Consider the following 15,458-nt stretch of genomic DNA (forward strand, 5'->3'; position numbering starts at 1 on the left):
ACACACACACACACACACACACACAACCCATTCCACCATGCCGCGGGAACACGAACCCTCTCTCAACGAGAAGCAGTTTGTCACACAGGCGCTGCAAGAAAACCTGCGGCTCGACGGCCGCGAGCTCGATCAGTACCGCCCGCTCGAGCTCACCTTTGGCGACCAACATGGCGTCGCCGAGGTGACGCTGGGCAAGACAAAGTAGGCTTTGTGCTTTTTTTTTTTCCTCTCTCTCTCTCGCTCACAAACCCACCCAACAAACGACCCTCTCTCGACACGGATGGATTCTAACCGTTTTCTTTGCTCTCTTCCCTCAGGGTCCTCGCCCGCGCCACCGCCGAGCTCACCGTCCCTTACCCCGACCGGCCGCTGGACGGCATCTTCACCATCTCGACCGAGCTCTCCCCCATGACGGCCCCCTCCTTCGAGGTCAACCGCCCCACCGAGACCGAGGTCCTCCTGTCGCGCCTCCTCGAAAAGACGGTCCGCCGCTCCGGCGCCCTCGACACCGAGTCCCTCTGCCTCGTCGCCGGCAAGCAGTGCTGGTCGGTGCGCGTCGACGTCCACGTCCTCTCGCACGACGGCAACCTGACCGACGCGGCGTGCGTCGCCGTCGTGGCGGCGCTGCGCCACTTCCGCCGCCCGGACGCGAGCATCGCCCAGGGCGTCCTGACCGTCTACACCCCCGCCGAGCGGGAGCCCGTGCCCCTGAGCTGGCTGCACTCGCCCTACTGCGTCACGTGGAGCTTCTTCGGCGACGAGGGCGCCACGGCGCTGCTCGACGCGACGTGGCTCGAGGAGCAGGTCCGCGCCGGCTCGTGCACCTTCAGCATGAACCAGCACGGCGAGATCTGCCAGATCGCCAAGCTCGGCGGCGTCCCCGTCGACGCCGTCGCCCTGCTGCAGTGCGCGAGCGTGTCCCTGACGCGCGTCAAGGAGATCTCGGACCTGGTGGACCGGCGGCTGGCCGAGGACCTCAAGAGGAGGGACAAGGGCGGCTTTATGGCCGAGCTGAGGGCGGAAAATGACAGGTGAACCCCGAAAGGGGGGAAGGTTCCTTGTGGGACGGATGATTCCTTTTTTTTTTTTTTTTTCCACGAATGAGAGATACCCGCGGCGGCTATGCCATTACCCATGATCTGCCACGTTTCCTTCGGTGAGCGACAAAGGATTTCAGAGGGAGGGGGCGGCCGCTCTCTCGTCCAGTCCAGCTGCACGGCACGTTGGCTCTCGCGCGAGCACAGCTGCTTCTTTTCCGCCTCCGAGCGACAGACTGGATGGCAGGATCTAGATCCTGAGGCGAGCATGGGGAGGGAGGGGGGGAGGGAGGGGGCAGATCAAAGGAAGATCTTGCCCACAGCAAGACGGAAACATCAGGGCAGGCACCTTATAACAACGGAGCCAAGAGAGGGGGAGAGAGAGGGAGAGAGACCTGTCAAGCAAGCCGAGTTCTCTTCTTCCTCTGGATGCATTGTACATACAAAGCCAGCAGACAGGACGCCATGGTCCGGCCTGCGTTCTGGATACCAGCTGCTTCGGTGATGAAGAGGAGTTGGTCCCTGCCGCGGCCCTCCCCGAAAAATCCCAAATCCTGATATCTTGGCACACCAACCCCTCCCGAAGAGCCTCCTTCTCCATGGTCCGCATGGTCGTTTGTGTCTACGTGTTCACCAGAAGCTGGTCAGCCTTACCGACGGCATTTCTGCCCGGGCGCGGCGCCGGCCTTTCGGGTCATCTTTCGGAGCGGGGGGCCCTCTCCCATGGCAAGCCAACGCGGCCCGTCCTCTGGGAGCCCATGCAGACATTGGCCGAGGGGTGCCTTGCATGTCTGAAAGGCGCAGGCTGTCGGCGCGGTCCTTTGATGTTCCCGGTCCGAGTCCGGCCCGTAGCTGCGTCGTTGCGTTCGGGATAACCGCCCCCGCGCCGTCGGTGGAATGCCGCCGCGTGGTGTGTCGAGATGCGCCGCTCCGCAGAGGAGCCATCGCCTCCACGAAGCACACGCCCTCCCCGTCCCCCTTCCCCCTCCCGCCCGTTTTCCTTGTTTGTGGTTTCGCGCAACGTAAGTCGCCCTCCCGCCGGCCGCCCCCTCACCTCATCACCGGCGGCCGGCTCTCCTTGTTCCACTTGACCCGGCTCCTCACCCAATCCACCGCCTCCCGGACGCCCGTGCCCGTGAGCGCCGACACGGGCAGCACGCGCGAGTCGCGGATGCCCCCGGACTTTTCGCCCTCAAACACGCGCTTCACGAGCCCTTCCTTGATGCGCACCACCTCGACGCAGTCCTCGCGGTCCTGCTTGTTGGCCAGGATCAGCAGCGGCACGCCCTCGGCCTCGCTGTTCTGCAGCACGTCCTCGAGCACGAGGCGGCACTCCTCGAGCCGGCCGGAGCCGTCGCCGCGCCGGACCTTTGCGTTCCCGCCGCCGGCCTTGGCGGCCTTGGCGGCGGCGATGTTCCCGCCCGCGGAGGCGCCGTTGGCGGCGTCGGAAGCGTCCGCAGCATCGGCAGCGTCGTCATCGTCGTCGTCGTCGTCGTCGTCTTCCTCGCCGAGGTTGCCGTCGCCGATGTCGGTGCTGTCGATGATGAACACGATGGCGTGGCAGCTCGCGTAGTAGCTCTGCCAGAGCTTGCGCAGGCTCAGCTGGCCGCCAACGTCCCAGAGCTTGAGGTACATGTCGGGAAGCACGATGGTGGAGACGTTCTGGCCGACGGTGGGGACGGTTTTGAGGTTGGGCGGCGGGCCGTCGGGGTGGAAGATGGACTTGACCTGCTCGTGGAAGGTGGTCTTGCCGGCGTTGTCGAGGCCGAGGAGGAGGACGGAGTATTCTGAGAGAAGAGAAGAAGGTCGTGTGAGCGTGGGGAGGGCGGAGCTGGAGGGGGGAGACGGGAGGAGGGGAGGTGGGGGGGGGAAAGATAGGCGAGAGAGGCATACCTTCTTTGCTGGTTGCGAGGCGGTAGAGCCCCTTGGCGAGATGGTACATTTTGTTTTTCTTTTTTTTGGATGTACGGCTGGTTTCCACGGAAATGCGCGTCACGGTCGCGGTCTCGGGGGTATAGCTAACGGGTGATGCTGCTCGAGGGGGGGAGGAAGAGATGCAAGGTGGCTGATGGGATGGTGTTTGGTGGAATCGTCAATTCCCAAACGATTCGATGTTGAATGCGCGAATGCGACAGGACCAAGACCGAGACCAAGACGGGACCAAGACCAGACCCCACTTTCACAAGGCACTGGGCTGGACCGGCACCCAACGGCCCACGGGCCACGCGGATCCCGCCGTCTTGGCATGTCCCGTCTCGCTGACATTGGACTAACAGCCGCGTGTCGCAGTAGGTAAGGGAACTACACAGTACGTTACTTGTACGTATAAGTCTTGGTATACACAGACAGGTCCAGGGGTCTGACAGTTGCGTTTTCTTGTTGTTTCTGTCTCCTCTTCTTTTGGTCTTTGAAAACCACCCTCGAAACTCATCTTGGATGCTGGCGTTCATGACGGAGTCCCATTCCAGGAACCGAGACGAGGACGGAAAAGGAGCGGGAAAAGACGGTCTAATACCGTACAAATAGAGGACAGGAGGCCAACGAGCACTCCCTAGAAAAAGAAAACGGCCCACACAGGTGAAAACTTCAGGTCGAAGCTCTCTGGCTCGCTGTTCCATCTTGTAGAACGGGATGACCGTGATTGCTGCAGATGAGGGGTCACCCTGCTGTCCCAACGAATAACCTTGCCTTTCTTACTCGTAGGTACAGGGGGCGGTTGAGTGATGCAATTCCAAGCTCCTGCCCCCACCTTTCAGCCTATCAGGAGCAGGGCGAGTCGCTGTCGTCATAGGTCCCCGAGTTGGTGGACAGCATGGCAGCCAGCTCAGCCAAGTCATGCGATGGAAACCAGGTGTCTCAGCAAAGAGCTTCCTTTTTCCCTTCCATGAAACGCACTCGCATTTCATGAGGCTTGTGACTTGCCAATCATTGAGCCCAGCATTACCATCGCCTCATGAGCTGATCACAGATGGCACCTGTGCAGCTCGATGAGGAGCCCGGGTACGTGCTCGTTACGCGGAATCGGTCTTGATTCTCCCGAATTGCATCTCCTAAAGTCCCCTCTTGGCGAATGGATGCTAACGACCCAACAGGCTTGTGCCTGTCGCCTTGGCCGTGTCGCGCGCTGCGGCGGCCATCTATGCCTCCTTCGTCGTCGGACGCAGTCTCTATCAATCTCACAAAGCTCTCGGGCCAGCTCACCACACGCGACACCGCCAGGCCGATCGAGCCAAGCCGAGCGTCGCATTTGGAAGCTTGGCCGCCCTCGCTCTGGTCTTTGCCATCTCCTCCACCTGGGACTCTCTGACCCTCTCCTACCGCACGTGGGCCTCAGAAAGGGGCATTCAGGTCCCGGAGCGGTACGCCTTTCTTGGTCTCTTGTCAGCCTCGTGCTCGTGCTGACGGCCAGACAGCTGGCTGGGAAGCCATGCGTCAACGACAAACGGCACGGCTCGGCCCCGGCTGCATCTTCAGCGCTGGCTGAGCGATACCCCGGTGCACCTCGATGCCCTCGAGATCGTGGCCGAGAAGGCGAGGAGGTTGTGGTGGGGCCGGCAGCTGGACCTCGCAACCATCGCCTGGACAACGCTCCTCGCCATCGAGGGCCGACGCCGCGGCATATCCCACCTCTGGGCCTACGCTCTGCTGCCCCATCTCGTCAGCCTCTCGTTCGCGCAGAATATGTTCTACGTGGCCCTGCTCCAGACCCCAGCGCCCGTCGCAATTCAGGAGACGAGGTGTGTTTTGCGTCCCTTGGAAAGAAACCGAGCCGTGGCGGCGGTCTGACCGGAGCAGGATCTCCCGGCTTCTGCACCGCCTGATCCCAGAGAAACCCAAGAACTGGTTCCCTCGCATCTCTCTGCTCCTGGTCCCGATCCTCGGCAGCTATCTGGCGACGCTGTGGCTTCCGTACGCCGCAAACACGGCGTCGTTTCCCACGGCGGTGTTCCTGTCCAAGCTCCTGACGTTGGCACCCCTGATCCTTCCGGCCGTCGCGCCGTTGTCCTGGGGTACCGTCCACCCCGACCCTCATGCCCCCTACGCGGACATCAGGAGACTCTTCAACGTCATCTCTGCCGCCAGCGCCCTCATCCACGCCCAGACCACCTACACAGCCCTCCGGTACAACTTTCCCGACCCCTACCTGCATCGGCACAGCATCGCCGGCCTGCTCCATTTCGACGCCGAGAAGCGCTCCAGGCGGGAGCGCTCCGCCACCGCCATCCAAAAAGTCCTTGGCGCTCTCACCGACCATCCGGCCGTCGCCGCCGCCGGCAAGGACGTCCTCCTCTCGGCCCTCAGCCTGGGCCTCTGGGCCGCCGTCCGCGCCACCGACATCGAGAGCATGCTGACCGGTCTATGCTCCGCGTTCAAGTCCGCCTGGGGCGCCGTAAGCAAGCAAGCAGGAGAAGGAGCCGGCGCGATCGCCAAGGCGGTCGAGAGCGTCGGCGTATCAACGTCCCGTCACCACGATGCCTCCGACGACGACCCTGATGTCCCTCCCCTCTCCATGACGCTCCGCTCCCGCGACCGGCCTGCCAGCACGAAAGCGAGCGTTTCAAGCATTGAGGACCCCGCCACCGCCGCCGTTACAACGTCGCGCCGCAGGGGACGGCCCCGCAAGGTGAAAACCGATCCCGAGCCCGAGCCCGAGACCGAGCCCACGTCGTCACCCTCCGGACCAAGGGAGCCAGCAGGCGGGCCTGAGGAAGAGGACAAGACGTATCACCCCACCCCCGCCGTCAAGGCCGATGCCGGCCTGGGCGACGTGTTGCCCGAGGATGCGTTCGATTGGGAGCCGGCGGCGCTGGCGTGGGGTTTGACAGCTGTCGGCGGTCTCGGGCTGGCGAGCGCCGCAGTGTTTGGCGCAGAGTGCGTGTCTCGTTGATGGAGAGAGCAAAGACTTGCGGAGCTCGCTCCGGAGAGGGCTCTGTCGGTCAAAGTGAACCAGGAGGCTGTGCGATGCGGCGTGCACGCATCTGCTATACTATAGTATTTAAGCGACTGGGGGTCTCACAGGCATGCTACGCTGTCCCTGCAACATGGGACGATGATCGAGGGTTCTAGTGCTCTTGGGAGGGCGTGTAGATCGAGGGGGCCCCACCCAACTGCGACCTACGAGGTGCGGCCCGTTCCATCGCGTGGCCGCCACACTCAACTTTCGGAACATGCGGTTCCCCTCTCCAACCTCCGCCGGTGTAATCAGGATCCGGTACGCTGTCAGAGTTGCACATGAGCCTAGCATCTTTGGTTGTTTACGTCACAAAAGACGAAATCCCGTACCCACCCTGAAACCCATGGATGGACAAGGTAGTTTCTATGATCAAACCACGCCACCGGTTTAGTCGTCTGATACGTACGACAGCATCACATGTGTCTATGAATTGGCTTGCTAGAATTATTGTCGTGTAACATATTGGTGTCTACGGACTAACCTCGTGGTGATACCTGATCTCATTTACCTGCCTACATGGGAACGGAAATCTTGGGCGTCGTGTTGTTGCCGGGTCGGAATGACAACCTCGGCTTCGTCTTCGGGCCGTGATGGACTCAGGAGGAAAAACGTCAGGTCGAATGCTTAGGGAAGGGAGGGGGGAGGGGGTTTACTGGATGTGTATATAAGCTGAGCTTCGTCTTCGTCTCTTCGATGCTCAACCATCCCATCCATCAACGCAGTCTTCTCTCGTCTTCCGGTGTTAACCAGTTCAGCTCTTCCGTCCCCAACCGCCAACATGAAGCTCTCCGTCGTTGCCGCTCTCGGCCTCGCCGCCCTCGCCCACGGCGCCACCTTCAAGGCCTGCTACAAGGCCAACTACGAGGGCCAGTGCGACGAGACCACCTCCGGCAAGCTGGTGACTCACACCTACCCGTACAAGTCGTACGTCTGGAAGTCGTCCAGGAACAAGTGTGTCCGGATCTGCGACTCTTGCAAGGTGGGTTTCTGTTCGAAAAAACAGGAATTCTTGATTTCATGGCACCGGACTGACAGGAAGCCGTTTAGAACCTTGGCTACCGCTGCGATGACTACAGCAACAACAGCATCCAGTTCAACAAGGCCATCATCTTCGACTGGAAGGGCGGTAAGGGCCCTGATCTCACCACCTGCTGCTAAACGGATATCGGTGGAGAGCAGCGAAGGGAGGTATGAAGGGGCGAGGCGGCGCGGATGAAGGGAAACGTTGGGGCAGACGCAAGGATGCTGGAGGATATCTTACAATTAGTTACACCCTTTCCGGGCCGAGCCCCTTAGACCAAAAAAAGAAAAAAGTTCAGATCAGGGCACAGTTCGCAGGAGGTTCGCGGCCGCGGACCTGAGCGGTATTATCGTGACTCAGGTGTGACTGTACTTGAGGACGGGCCAGGAGATGATGACGTGCCCGAGGATGAGCATGGACGCTATCCGCCGAGTCGCTTCATACGCGTCCATGTCATGTAACGAGACTCATACGTGCAGACATGTCACGGAAAGAGGCGCTAGGACCAACGAGCTTCCTATATAAACGCCCATGGTTCAACATGTTGTCCACCAGAGACAACTCCTCACAACTCTCTCTACCCAGCCAAGCACCTTGGTACCTTCCGGGCTTACACCAGTTGGTTCAGATCTCTGTCAAACATTGCTTCGCAGCTCGCTCGTCCAAGCCGGCCGTTCTCGCCTTTAGTTCTTTTACCTCATCATCATGGACGTGACCAAGATGTCGGATTCGTGCTTGCATGAGTGCTCCCTGACCGCCACCGCCATGATGCCGCTGTCTCCCGTATCAGCAGCTTCCCCTCTCTCGGCCTCGGTTCCCTTCCCCCCTGTCTCTACCTTGTCACCGCTGGCACCCTCCTTCGTTCCTGGAGCTATCTTCACTGCTTCGCCATCGGCTGCTTCCCCCGCCTCTTCTCCCGCAGCCATCCAGCCCGCGGCCTCCACACCGTCGCCGTTGGCAGCGCCCTTGTCTCGGGCGTCTGCCTTCCCTGTAGCTCCCTCTGCTGTCTTTCCTGCTGTTGCCCCTCCTTCCGCTGTCTTCATTTCCACTGTTTCCTCCGGCGCGGCCGGTCCCGCCGCGGCCTCTTCTGTCACGGAGCACGATCTCCCTTCCCCGGCCATCCCCCTCTCGGCCTCGACCCCCTCCCCTCCCGCCGCAGAGCAGGCAACGGGCTTCTGTCATCTGCCTCCCTCGGCGGACGTGACGCAACCACACCCGGAAGTGAGCCACCACCACCCGGAAGCAACCCGGTTCCACGACGCCTCTCCGCTCCCGTCGCCAGAGCCTACTCTGCCCCAGGCTGCCCCGTTCAGGTCCGGCCGGCTGGCCGACTCGCTGGAGGAATTCCAGCAGGCGAGGGCCACCGCCCGCAAGCTGGTCCGGGAGGCGGCCCGGACGCACGAGCAAGCCCGGGAGCTTCGCCGCCGGGCCGAGCGGTCCAACAGGCTCCTGCTGCTCCGGAAGACGGCGTGGCTCTCCCCCTTGAGCTCCGGCGCGGCGCGGGAGCGCCCGGAGACAAAGAGTTCGGAGACGGAGAGTTCGGAGACGGAGAGCTCGGAGACGGAGAGCTCAGCGAAGTGGATGCAGCTGTGCGTGGCGTTCGACGAGGCCATGGCGCGGGTGGCCGAGGCTGCTGCCGATCACGCGAACAGGAAGGCGATGGAGGCGATGGATGAGGTCCCGAGCCTGCCGTGGGATTATTGGCGAGGGGTTCAGCGGAACAAGACCGGGCGCTGTAGTCCGCATCAACAAGCGACGTGTGGGTACGTGAGCCGATAAGTAGAACGGAAAAGGAAAAGAGCAAAAAGAAAAAGCCGAAGGAAAAAAACAGAAAGAAAATACCAAAAAAGAAAGAAATATCAGAAGAAGGAAGGCCAAAAAAAGAGAAATAAAAATGAGAAAGAAAGAAAAAGAAAAGAGAAAAAAGAGAAAAAAGAGAAAAAAAGAAAAAAAAAGATCAAGTTGAAGATGTCCAGAGCTGTCAATGTCTTGGATCACACTCTCCCCAACTTCTCCACCCAATACGACCTCGCACTAGTTAGTGCAACAACATTCTTGCAGCATAGCAAGACCAGACACAACAATGCAGCGAAGCCAACCGGCAAAGGCGAATGAATACCCTCATCGCCGGGCCATTCGGGACCGAAGCCACATGCTTTGATAAGGCAACTCAACCATCGCCGGTTCTAGACCAAAGCATTTGGCAACTGCACATTGGCAGCGGGTCTTCACGGCTCTCTGCCCAAGTGTTCAAGGGGCATGCTGTCATATTTGTTGACATTCTTGTTGTTGGATGCACCATTCAGGGACTGCCGTGGAAAGCCAAGTCTTGGTCAGGTCTTCAGGGTTGCACTACGTTTGACTGTTAGTCAACGGCCTCGCATGGGCGGCCCGACAAGATCCCGGGTCATAAATAAATACGGCCCATGTCCCCGCTCACCACACACACCTCTTTCTCCTCAGAGATCTTGCCATCATGAAATCGATCCTACGTGCTTCGATCCGAGCCTCGGCTCGACGTAGCGTCCTACCGCGACCTCGCACCCTAGGCATCCGATCCATCTCGACCTCCACGATGAACGCAACGGATTACTCGAAGCTGCCGACCCCGGCCTCGTGCTATGTTGACTTTTGCCTGGTTCCGGTAAGCCTGTCTGGTTTCGGGTTTCTGGCTTCTTCACCCAGGCGCGGCGTCTGACGACGAGGCAGATCGGAACGGGCAGCGTCTCCGTGGCCAAGGAGGTCGCCGAGGTGCAAAAGGTGCTCAAGGCGAGCGGCGTCAAGCACACGCTGCACTCTGCAGGGACGACAGTCGGTCAGTAGGCACCGCCATCGGTCCCCCCCCAAGACACCCAGACACCCAGACACCCAGACACTAACCCCGGGCGTGGCACACAGAGGGCAGCTGGGATGAGGTCATGGAGGTGATTGGGAAATGCCATTCTGCCGTGCACCAGATGGGTGACGTCAGGATCCAGACGGCGATGCGGGTTGGGTCGAGGTAAGAGAACCCAGGCACATTAGTCTGCCCTGCCTTTGGTTTCCAGTGAGGGGTGAAAGCTGATTGATGTGTCCTCGGCTCCTTTTTACAGAATCGACAAGCCGCAGACGGCCGAGGAGAAAATCAAACGGGTCCAGGATCTGTTGGCTGAGGATGGAAAGTCGCCCTGAAATGGCTTCAGAGCGAGAATTGTATCTCGATATTACTCCGTAGCGAAGGAAGAATTGTATTGTTGTCGTTATCAAGAAAAGAAAGCCAAAGCGATGATTGTTCATTTCCCCCAACCAACCCCCCTGCCCCCTCCCACACGACTCCACACACTCTCTCACACAACCCCAACCCCAACCCCAAAGCTCTTCTTCACCCTTCCCCACAGCTCTGGTGGGTCCTGGAAGGGAGCACGGACCCCGGTGGATCCAATGGTTCAGGCCCAGCTCATTCTCGCTTCACAAGCTCCTTTTCCCTGTCTCCTAGCTCAACGCCACAATTGCCAGGCTGTCACAACCTCCTCCAACACAACGCACCATGGGGATCAACAACCTCTTCGGCGGAGGCAAGTCCTCAGGAAGCGTTGACGCGGCCAAGGGCGGCGATCCTGGTACGTACAGCTCCTCGGCCAGACTGGCGATGACGCCCCTGCGGCTCTGCGCTGTCCCGTCTCGTCGCCGCAACCCCTTTTCCTCCCCTCCCCGCTGAAATGGCTCTCTGACCGTGCTTGCATCACGCCAGACTTTGCCGACTTTTCTCAGGATGCCGCCCGCGCCGCCGTCCCCGTCGCCGATTCGGCCGCCGCCAACGCGCCCGGCGTCGCCCCGACCCTGAGGCCCTACACGAAGTGGTACCGGATCCACGAGCGCCACAGCCTGTCCGAGTTCAAGAGCGAGGGCGTCATCCTCTCCATGCTCGTCGTGGTCCTCCTTCTCCACCTCTTCGGCGCCCGCCTCAACCGCAACAAGGCCAAGCGCTGGATCCGCGCCCACTCCTCCGCCCTCAACGCCGAGTTCGCCTCGGTCGGCTTCTCTGGCGTCCCGGCCATCGTCGCCGACAAGAAGGGCGACGAGCTGCTGCAGGCCCTGACCGACGTCAACGCGCAGCTGGGCGACGACGCGCTCAAGGAGAAGAGCCTGTTCGAGTTCGCCACCTACGCGACCGGGCGCGCCAACGTGGCCTTCCTCGACGTCAAGCTCACCCTGGTCAAGCGCTTCAACCCGCTCGTCGTCCTGATCGAGTTCGTCTTTGGCTTCTTCCTCGACGTCAGCGCGCAGACCCAGGACGTTGCCGAGGCCACCCTGTACCCCTTCGATGGCAAGGAGGCCCTGCTGGTGCCTGGCCTCCCCGGCGCCGCCGAGCTTCGCCACAAGGACTCCAAGAGCGGCTTTGACAACTTTGTTTGGGCCATCGTGCACAAGGAGCGCATGAAGACGGTCCGCGAGGACCGCTACGACGTGTCTCTGACGGCCACCAAGGACAATGCCAAGCTGCCCAACTGGCTGACCGTCATGACGGAGAGCGCCGAGATCACGGACGCCCTGTTGACCCCGGAGCTGGCCGAGGCCGCCGAGAAGGCGGGCGATCTGCTCGAGTACCTGATCATCTCGGACCAGCCCATCGAGAAGCCCAAGACGTAAGCGTCCTCTACCCATGCGCCGAGCCGAAAGCCGCGACTAACCCTAGCTCCTCCCTCCCCGCACAGCCTCAACGAGACCACCCCTCGCAAGCGCGTCTTCCTCAAGTACCGCCTCCCCGCCAACGACGACTACACCAACCTCCTGCCCCTCTTCCGCTACTTTTTGCGGATCACGGACAAGCTCGTGCAGGTGGCGCACTTCCGGCCCGAGGTGCTGCGCAAGGTGAAGGCGCCGCGCGACGCCACGGTGCGCCAGATCCAAAAGGCCGACGAGGAGAGCAAGGCCGAGGAGCGCGCCGCCGAGCGCGAGCGCCTCAAGAAGGCCAAGCGCGACCAGGAGCTGAAGGCCCTGGACGCCAAGGCCCAGAAGAAGTACCTGGAGAGGGAGCGCGAGAAGGAGCTGAAGAAGAGCATGAAGAAGCAGACGATGAGGGCGTAGTGGCGAGTCTGGAGGGGGAAGCGGGTTGGTGTGTGCGTCTGCGCCAGCGAGGGAAGGTGATGATGATGATGGTGCGGGTAATGATGTGGGTTGGTTTGGGGGGGTGGTATCGGATGTTTTACAACGGTCGAATGGGATATGTACTATAGGGCGGGATGAAGTAATGTTTACACAGAGGTCAGGGAGGTATGTAGGGCAAAAAAAAAAAGTCTCATGTGATGGGCTCCATGAATTTCTTGTCGCGTTGTCGCCGTTCGCAGCATGGTTTGCGCTTGGTCATCTCGAGTTGTTATCGCGCCCAGCTTCGAGCCGCCGGCTCTGGCTTAGTCATCAGAGCCTGGATGCCAAGCCGTCCGGTTGCCCGGCAACTGTCAGGAGTCAACACCAATCAGCAGCCGGCGTGCAACCGTAGCAGCTTGACGCTTGACGGCGCTTCCAAGCCAACGGTGCGTTCGTCAACGGGTCGTGTCATGTCATCCATTGAGCACATCCAACATGTCACGAACAACCGCGGTTCGAAAGTATGGCAAAAAGAGCCGGAAGCCCAGAGCCGAGGCGCTCTTCGCCGAGCTGCCCCCGACGCCCGTCAAATCGCCGGCGTCGGAACCTCTCCTTGTGGACCCTGCCGGCTCGGGCGACGACGCCGCCGAATCCAAGCATGACTCGGGGATAGAGCTTCACGAGCCATCGGAAGCATGTGCGGACGTGGATGACATCTCCAAGCTCCTCGACGCCGTGACCCTGGAGCCGGCTCCGGCCCAGGACCCCACCGCCGGCGACAGGCCATGCGGCGGCAGCCCGGCGCCAGGACGGCGGAGATTGCGACGTCCCAGGCGGGGAGCCAGCCAGTCCCCGGTCGCTTCGCCAGCAAAACGCCCCCCTCGCGCCTCCACGGATGCCCCATCGGCCTCTCCTGCAGCCACGCGGCCGACCTCGCCGAAGCGACCCGGCCCAAGCGCCTCGCCGTGTCGCCTGGCCGGCCCGGCTCCGCCGGGGGCGCCCCAAGTACCCCTCGACGACCTGGAGGAGCTCACCTGGGAGGAGCTGCTTGCCGACTGCGCCAAGATCGAAAAGATCGGCGAGGCCTCGTACGCCGAGGTGTACCGCATCACGGCGGCCGACGGGGCCGCCACCTCGGTCCTCAAGGCGGTGCGGCTCGAGGGGCACCCCATCAAGGCGCAGACGGCGGCGCAGGTGCGGTCCGGGCTCGTCGACGAGCAGCCGCACGCCGCCGACGAGGCGGCGGGCGAGCTGCGCATGGCCGAGTGGCTCGCCGACATCCCCGGGTTCCTCGTCTACAAGGCCCGCTACCTCGTGCGCGGCAGGGCGACCCGGGAGCTGACGGCGGCGCACCAGGCGTTTCACCGCCGCGAGAAGCGGCGCGACCCGGACCGGCTCCAGTGGTACCCTTCGCCGACGAGGTACCTCGAGGACACGCGGTTTTTGGTGATGGAGGTGGCCGACGCGGGCAAGCCGCTCGAGGGGTTCAAGGCCGAGACGATCGACCAGGTCTGGGACATCTTGTTGCTCACGGCGCTGGCGTTGGCGAGGGGGGAAGATGTGCTGGAGTTTGAGGTATGTTGGGCTTTTTGTTTCACCTTCCGTTCGCCATTCATTCCACCAACCCCCCTTTTTTTTTTTGTTTTGTTTCCACCCGGATGGAACCCGACGTGCTAACCGCCGACAGCACCGCGATCTCCACGAAGGCAACATTTGCGTCAAGCAGGCGCGCCCACCCACGGCCCGTCCGGCCGGCATCCTACGAAGGCTGGGCTACTCGGGCGTCGACGTCACCCTCCTTGACTACGGCCTCTCGCGCGTCACATGTCCGGAGGAGTCGTCGTTGACATCATCATCATCATCATCAACGACGACGCCGACAACGACGACGCCGTCGCCGCCCCGCGTTCTCGCACTCGACCTGGAGCAGGACCTCAGCCTCTTCCAGTCCACGCACGCGCCCCACGCCGTCGTGTACAGGCAGATGCGCTCGTTCCTGGTCCACGGGGACCCGATGGCGGCGCTCGACCCGGACCAGCACTTGACGGCCTACCCGGAGGTATCGGCGCCGCCGGAGCCGGCGGCCGAGGAGGGCCGCGGCAGCGGGGAGAAGCTGACGTGGACGGCCTACGCGCCCTACACCAACGTCCTCTGGCTCGCGCACCTGTACGAGACGCTCACGACGGCGCCCGTGTACGCGGGCGGCGCCAAGGAGCTGAAACGGTTCCGCGCGGAGACGGAGGAGCTTTGGGCGTGCCTTGACCCGCGAGCGCCGGCGGGGGAGTGGAGCTTTGGGTGCGCGGGGGACGTGATACGGTTTGCGATCGAGGAGGGGTGGGTTGAGGTTGGGCAGGTGGAGGATAGGAGCTTCGTGGAGGGTGCGAGTTTGGTGGCGGAGGAGGAGGAGGAGGAAGAGGAGGAGGAGGATTCGTGAGCGAGCGAGTGAGTGAGTGAGGAGGAGGTGTACATAGGGGGAAGGGGGAGGGGGGTGGGACATGACATGACGTGACGTGACGTGACGTGACGTGACGTGACGTGACGCGGCGTGGATGTGCGTCGATGGAGGATCGGCGATAGGGGTGGATGGGAGGCGTACGAGGCATGTGCACGCCATCTAGATGCCTCTGCTTGTGTTTTTTTTTTTTTTTTTTTTTTTTTTTTCGTTTCTCCTGCGGCTCTGCACCTTTCTTCGTGGACAGGTAGGGGTGGACTTGGCGGATGAAACAATGAGATACCCAGCGTCAGAATCTATATATATACATCTTATATACATGCTGTATACGCATCTACACTAGCTGCCTCCCTCCAATCCATCATGGGGGCTTGGCGGAAGCATGATTGGCCTGTGTCCAGCGGACGACGTTCCCTCTGGCGCGAAGACGCAACGTGATGCAACGGGGCGTGATGACCCCGATCTGCGGCCCTCTGTGAGTGGTTCGGAACCTGGTCGATGGGTTCATCAACATGGACCTGGAGCGGTTCCAGATCGTGACGAATCGTGCATGCGGGATGCCTGCTGCCGGGGCCGATGTCATGGTGATGATTGCCGCCGGTCTCCTCCATCCATCCGGTTGTTGAGATTCCGGACGGGCCCGGCTGGGTTCCATCGGCCCATCTTGGAGGGGGAAAACGTCTACTATAAGCCATACGTGCTTACGTACACAGCACGTTGCTGATGCCTCCACGGGTACCATCGCCTTCTCCTCGGCTCGTTGCTCGCTCTTTGCTCGTTGCTCCGCCTTCTCGATGCCCTTGTTGGGTTGCTGTCGGCGGTTGTTGTTAGGTGTGGCGCTGTGGGGGCCCAAGACGGGCCTTTCGCCCAGTCCGGTTTAGGGCGCGTCAACGCGAACGGGTAAACGTGAGTTGGTTAATTAGCGTC

At 61.5% G+C, this 15,458-nt stretch overlaps 7 protein-coding genes across 7 annotated transcripts; 6 read left to right on the plus strand and 1 right to left on the minus strand.

Moving 5' to 3' along the window:
• Positions 1-37: 37 nt before the first annotated feature.
• Positions 38-1,035, plus strand: VTJ83DRAFT_948 (uncharacterized protein; the record flags this gene model as incomplete). The annotated part of the gene is made up of 2 exons (XM_071014647.1): positions 38-201; positions 318-1,035. 2 exons carry the CDS (start codon positions 38-40, stop codon positions 1,033-1,035), a joined length of 882 nt encoding a protein of 293 aa, XP_070870301.1.
• Positions 1,036-2,087: 1,052 nt separating this feature from the next.
• VTJ83DRAFT_949 (uncharacterized protein) lies at positions 2,088-2,979 on the minus strand (the record flags this gene model as incomplete). The annotated part of the gene is made up of 2 exons (XM_071014648.1): positions 2,088-2,824; positions 2,931-2,979. 2 exons carry the CDS (start codon positions 2,977-2,979, stop codon positions 2,088-2,090), a joined length of 786 nt encoding a protein of 261 aa, XP_070870302.1.
• Positions 2,980-4,005: 1,026 nt separating this feature from the next.
• On the plus strand, positions 4,006-5,925 carry VTJ83DRAFT_950 (uncharacterized protein; the record flags this gene model as incomplete). The annotated part of the gene is made up of 4 exons (XM_071014650.1): positions 4,006-4,037; positions 4,130-4,396; positions 4,451-4,774; positions 4,833-5,925. 4 exons carry the CDS (start codon positions 4,006-4,008, stop codon positions 5,923-5,925), a joined length of 1,716 nt encoding a protein of 571 aa, XP_070870303.1.
• Positions 5,926-6,769: 844 nt separating this feature from the next.
• VTJ83DRAFT_951 (uncharacterized protein) lies at positions 6,770-7,149 on the plus strand (the record flags this gene model as incomplete). Its single annotated transcript, XM_071014651.1, has 2 exons — positions 6,770-6,970; positions 7,039-7,149. The coding sequence occupies 2 exons, from the start codon at positions 6,770-6,772 to the stop codon at positions 7,147-7,149; spliced, it is 312 nt and encodes a 103-aa protein (XP_070870304.1).
• A 2,339-nt stretch (positions 7,150-9,488) lies between these two features.
• On the plus strand, positions 9,489-10,183 carry VTJ83DRAFT_952 (uncharacterized protein; the record flags this gene model as incomplete). Its single annotated transcript, XM_071014652.1, has 4 exons — positions 9,489-9,656; positions 9,722-9,827; positions 9,911-10,013; positions 10,105-10,183. The coding sequence occupies 4 exons, from the start codon at positions 9,489-9,491 to the stop codon at positions 10,181-10,183; spliced, it is 456 nt and encodes a 151-aa protein (XP_070870305.1).
• A 355-nt stretch (positions 10,184-10,538) lies between these two features.
• Positions 10,539-12,079, plus strand: VTJ83DRAFT_953 (uncharacterized protein; the record flags this gene model as incomplete). Its single annotated transcript, XM_071014653.1, has 3 exons — positions 10,539-10,611; positions 10,743-11,637; positions 11,707-12,079. 3 exons carry the CDS (start codon positions 10,539-10,541, stop codon positions 12,077-12,079), a joined length of 1,341 nt encoding a protein of 446 aa, XP_070870306.1.
• Positions 12,080-12,574: 495 nt separating this feature from the next.
• On the plus strand, positions 12,575-14,513 carry VTJ83DRAFT_954 (uncharacterized protein; the record flags this gene model as incomplete). Its single annotated transcript, XM_071014654.1, has 2 exons — positions 12,575-13,654; positions 13,767-14,513. 2 exons carry the CDS (start codon positions 12,575-12,577, stop codon positions 14,511-14,513), a joined length of 1,827 nt encoding a protein of 608 aa, XP_070870307.1.
• Between the last annotated feature and the right edge of the window lie 945 nt (positions 14,514-15,458).

The sequence above is a fragment of the Remersonia thermophila genome, chromosome 1 (genome assembly GCF_042764415.1).
Source record: "Remersonia thermophila strain ATCC 22073 chromosome 1, whole genome shotgun sequence".
NCBI lineage: Eukaryota > Fungi > Ascomycota > Sordariomycetes > Sordariales > Chaetomiaceae > Remersonia > Remersonia thermophila.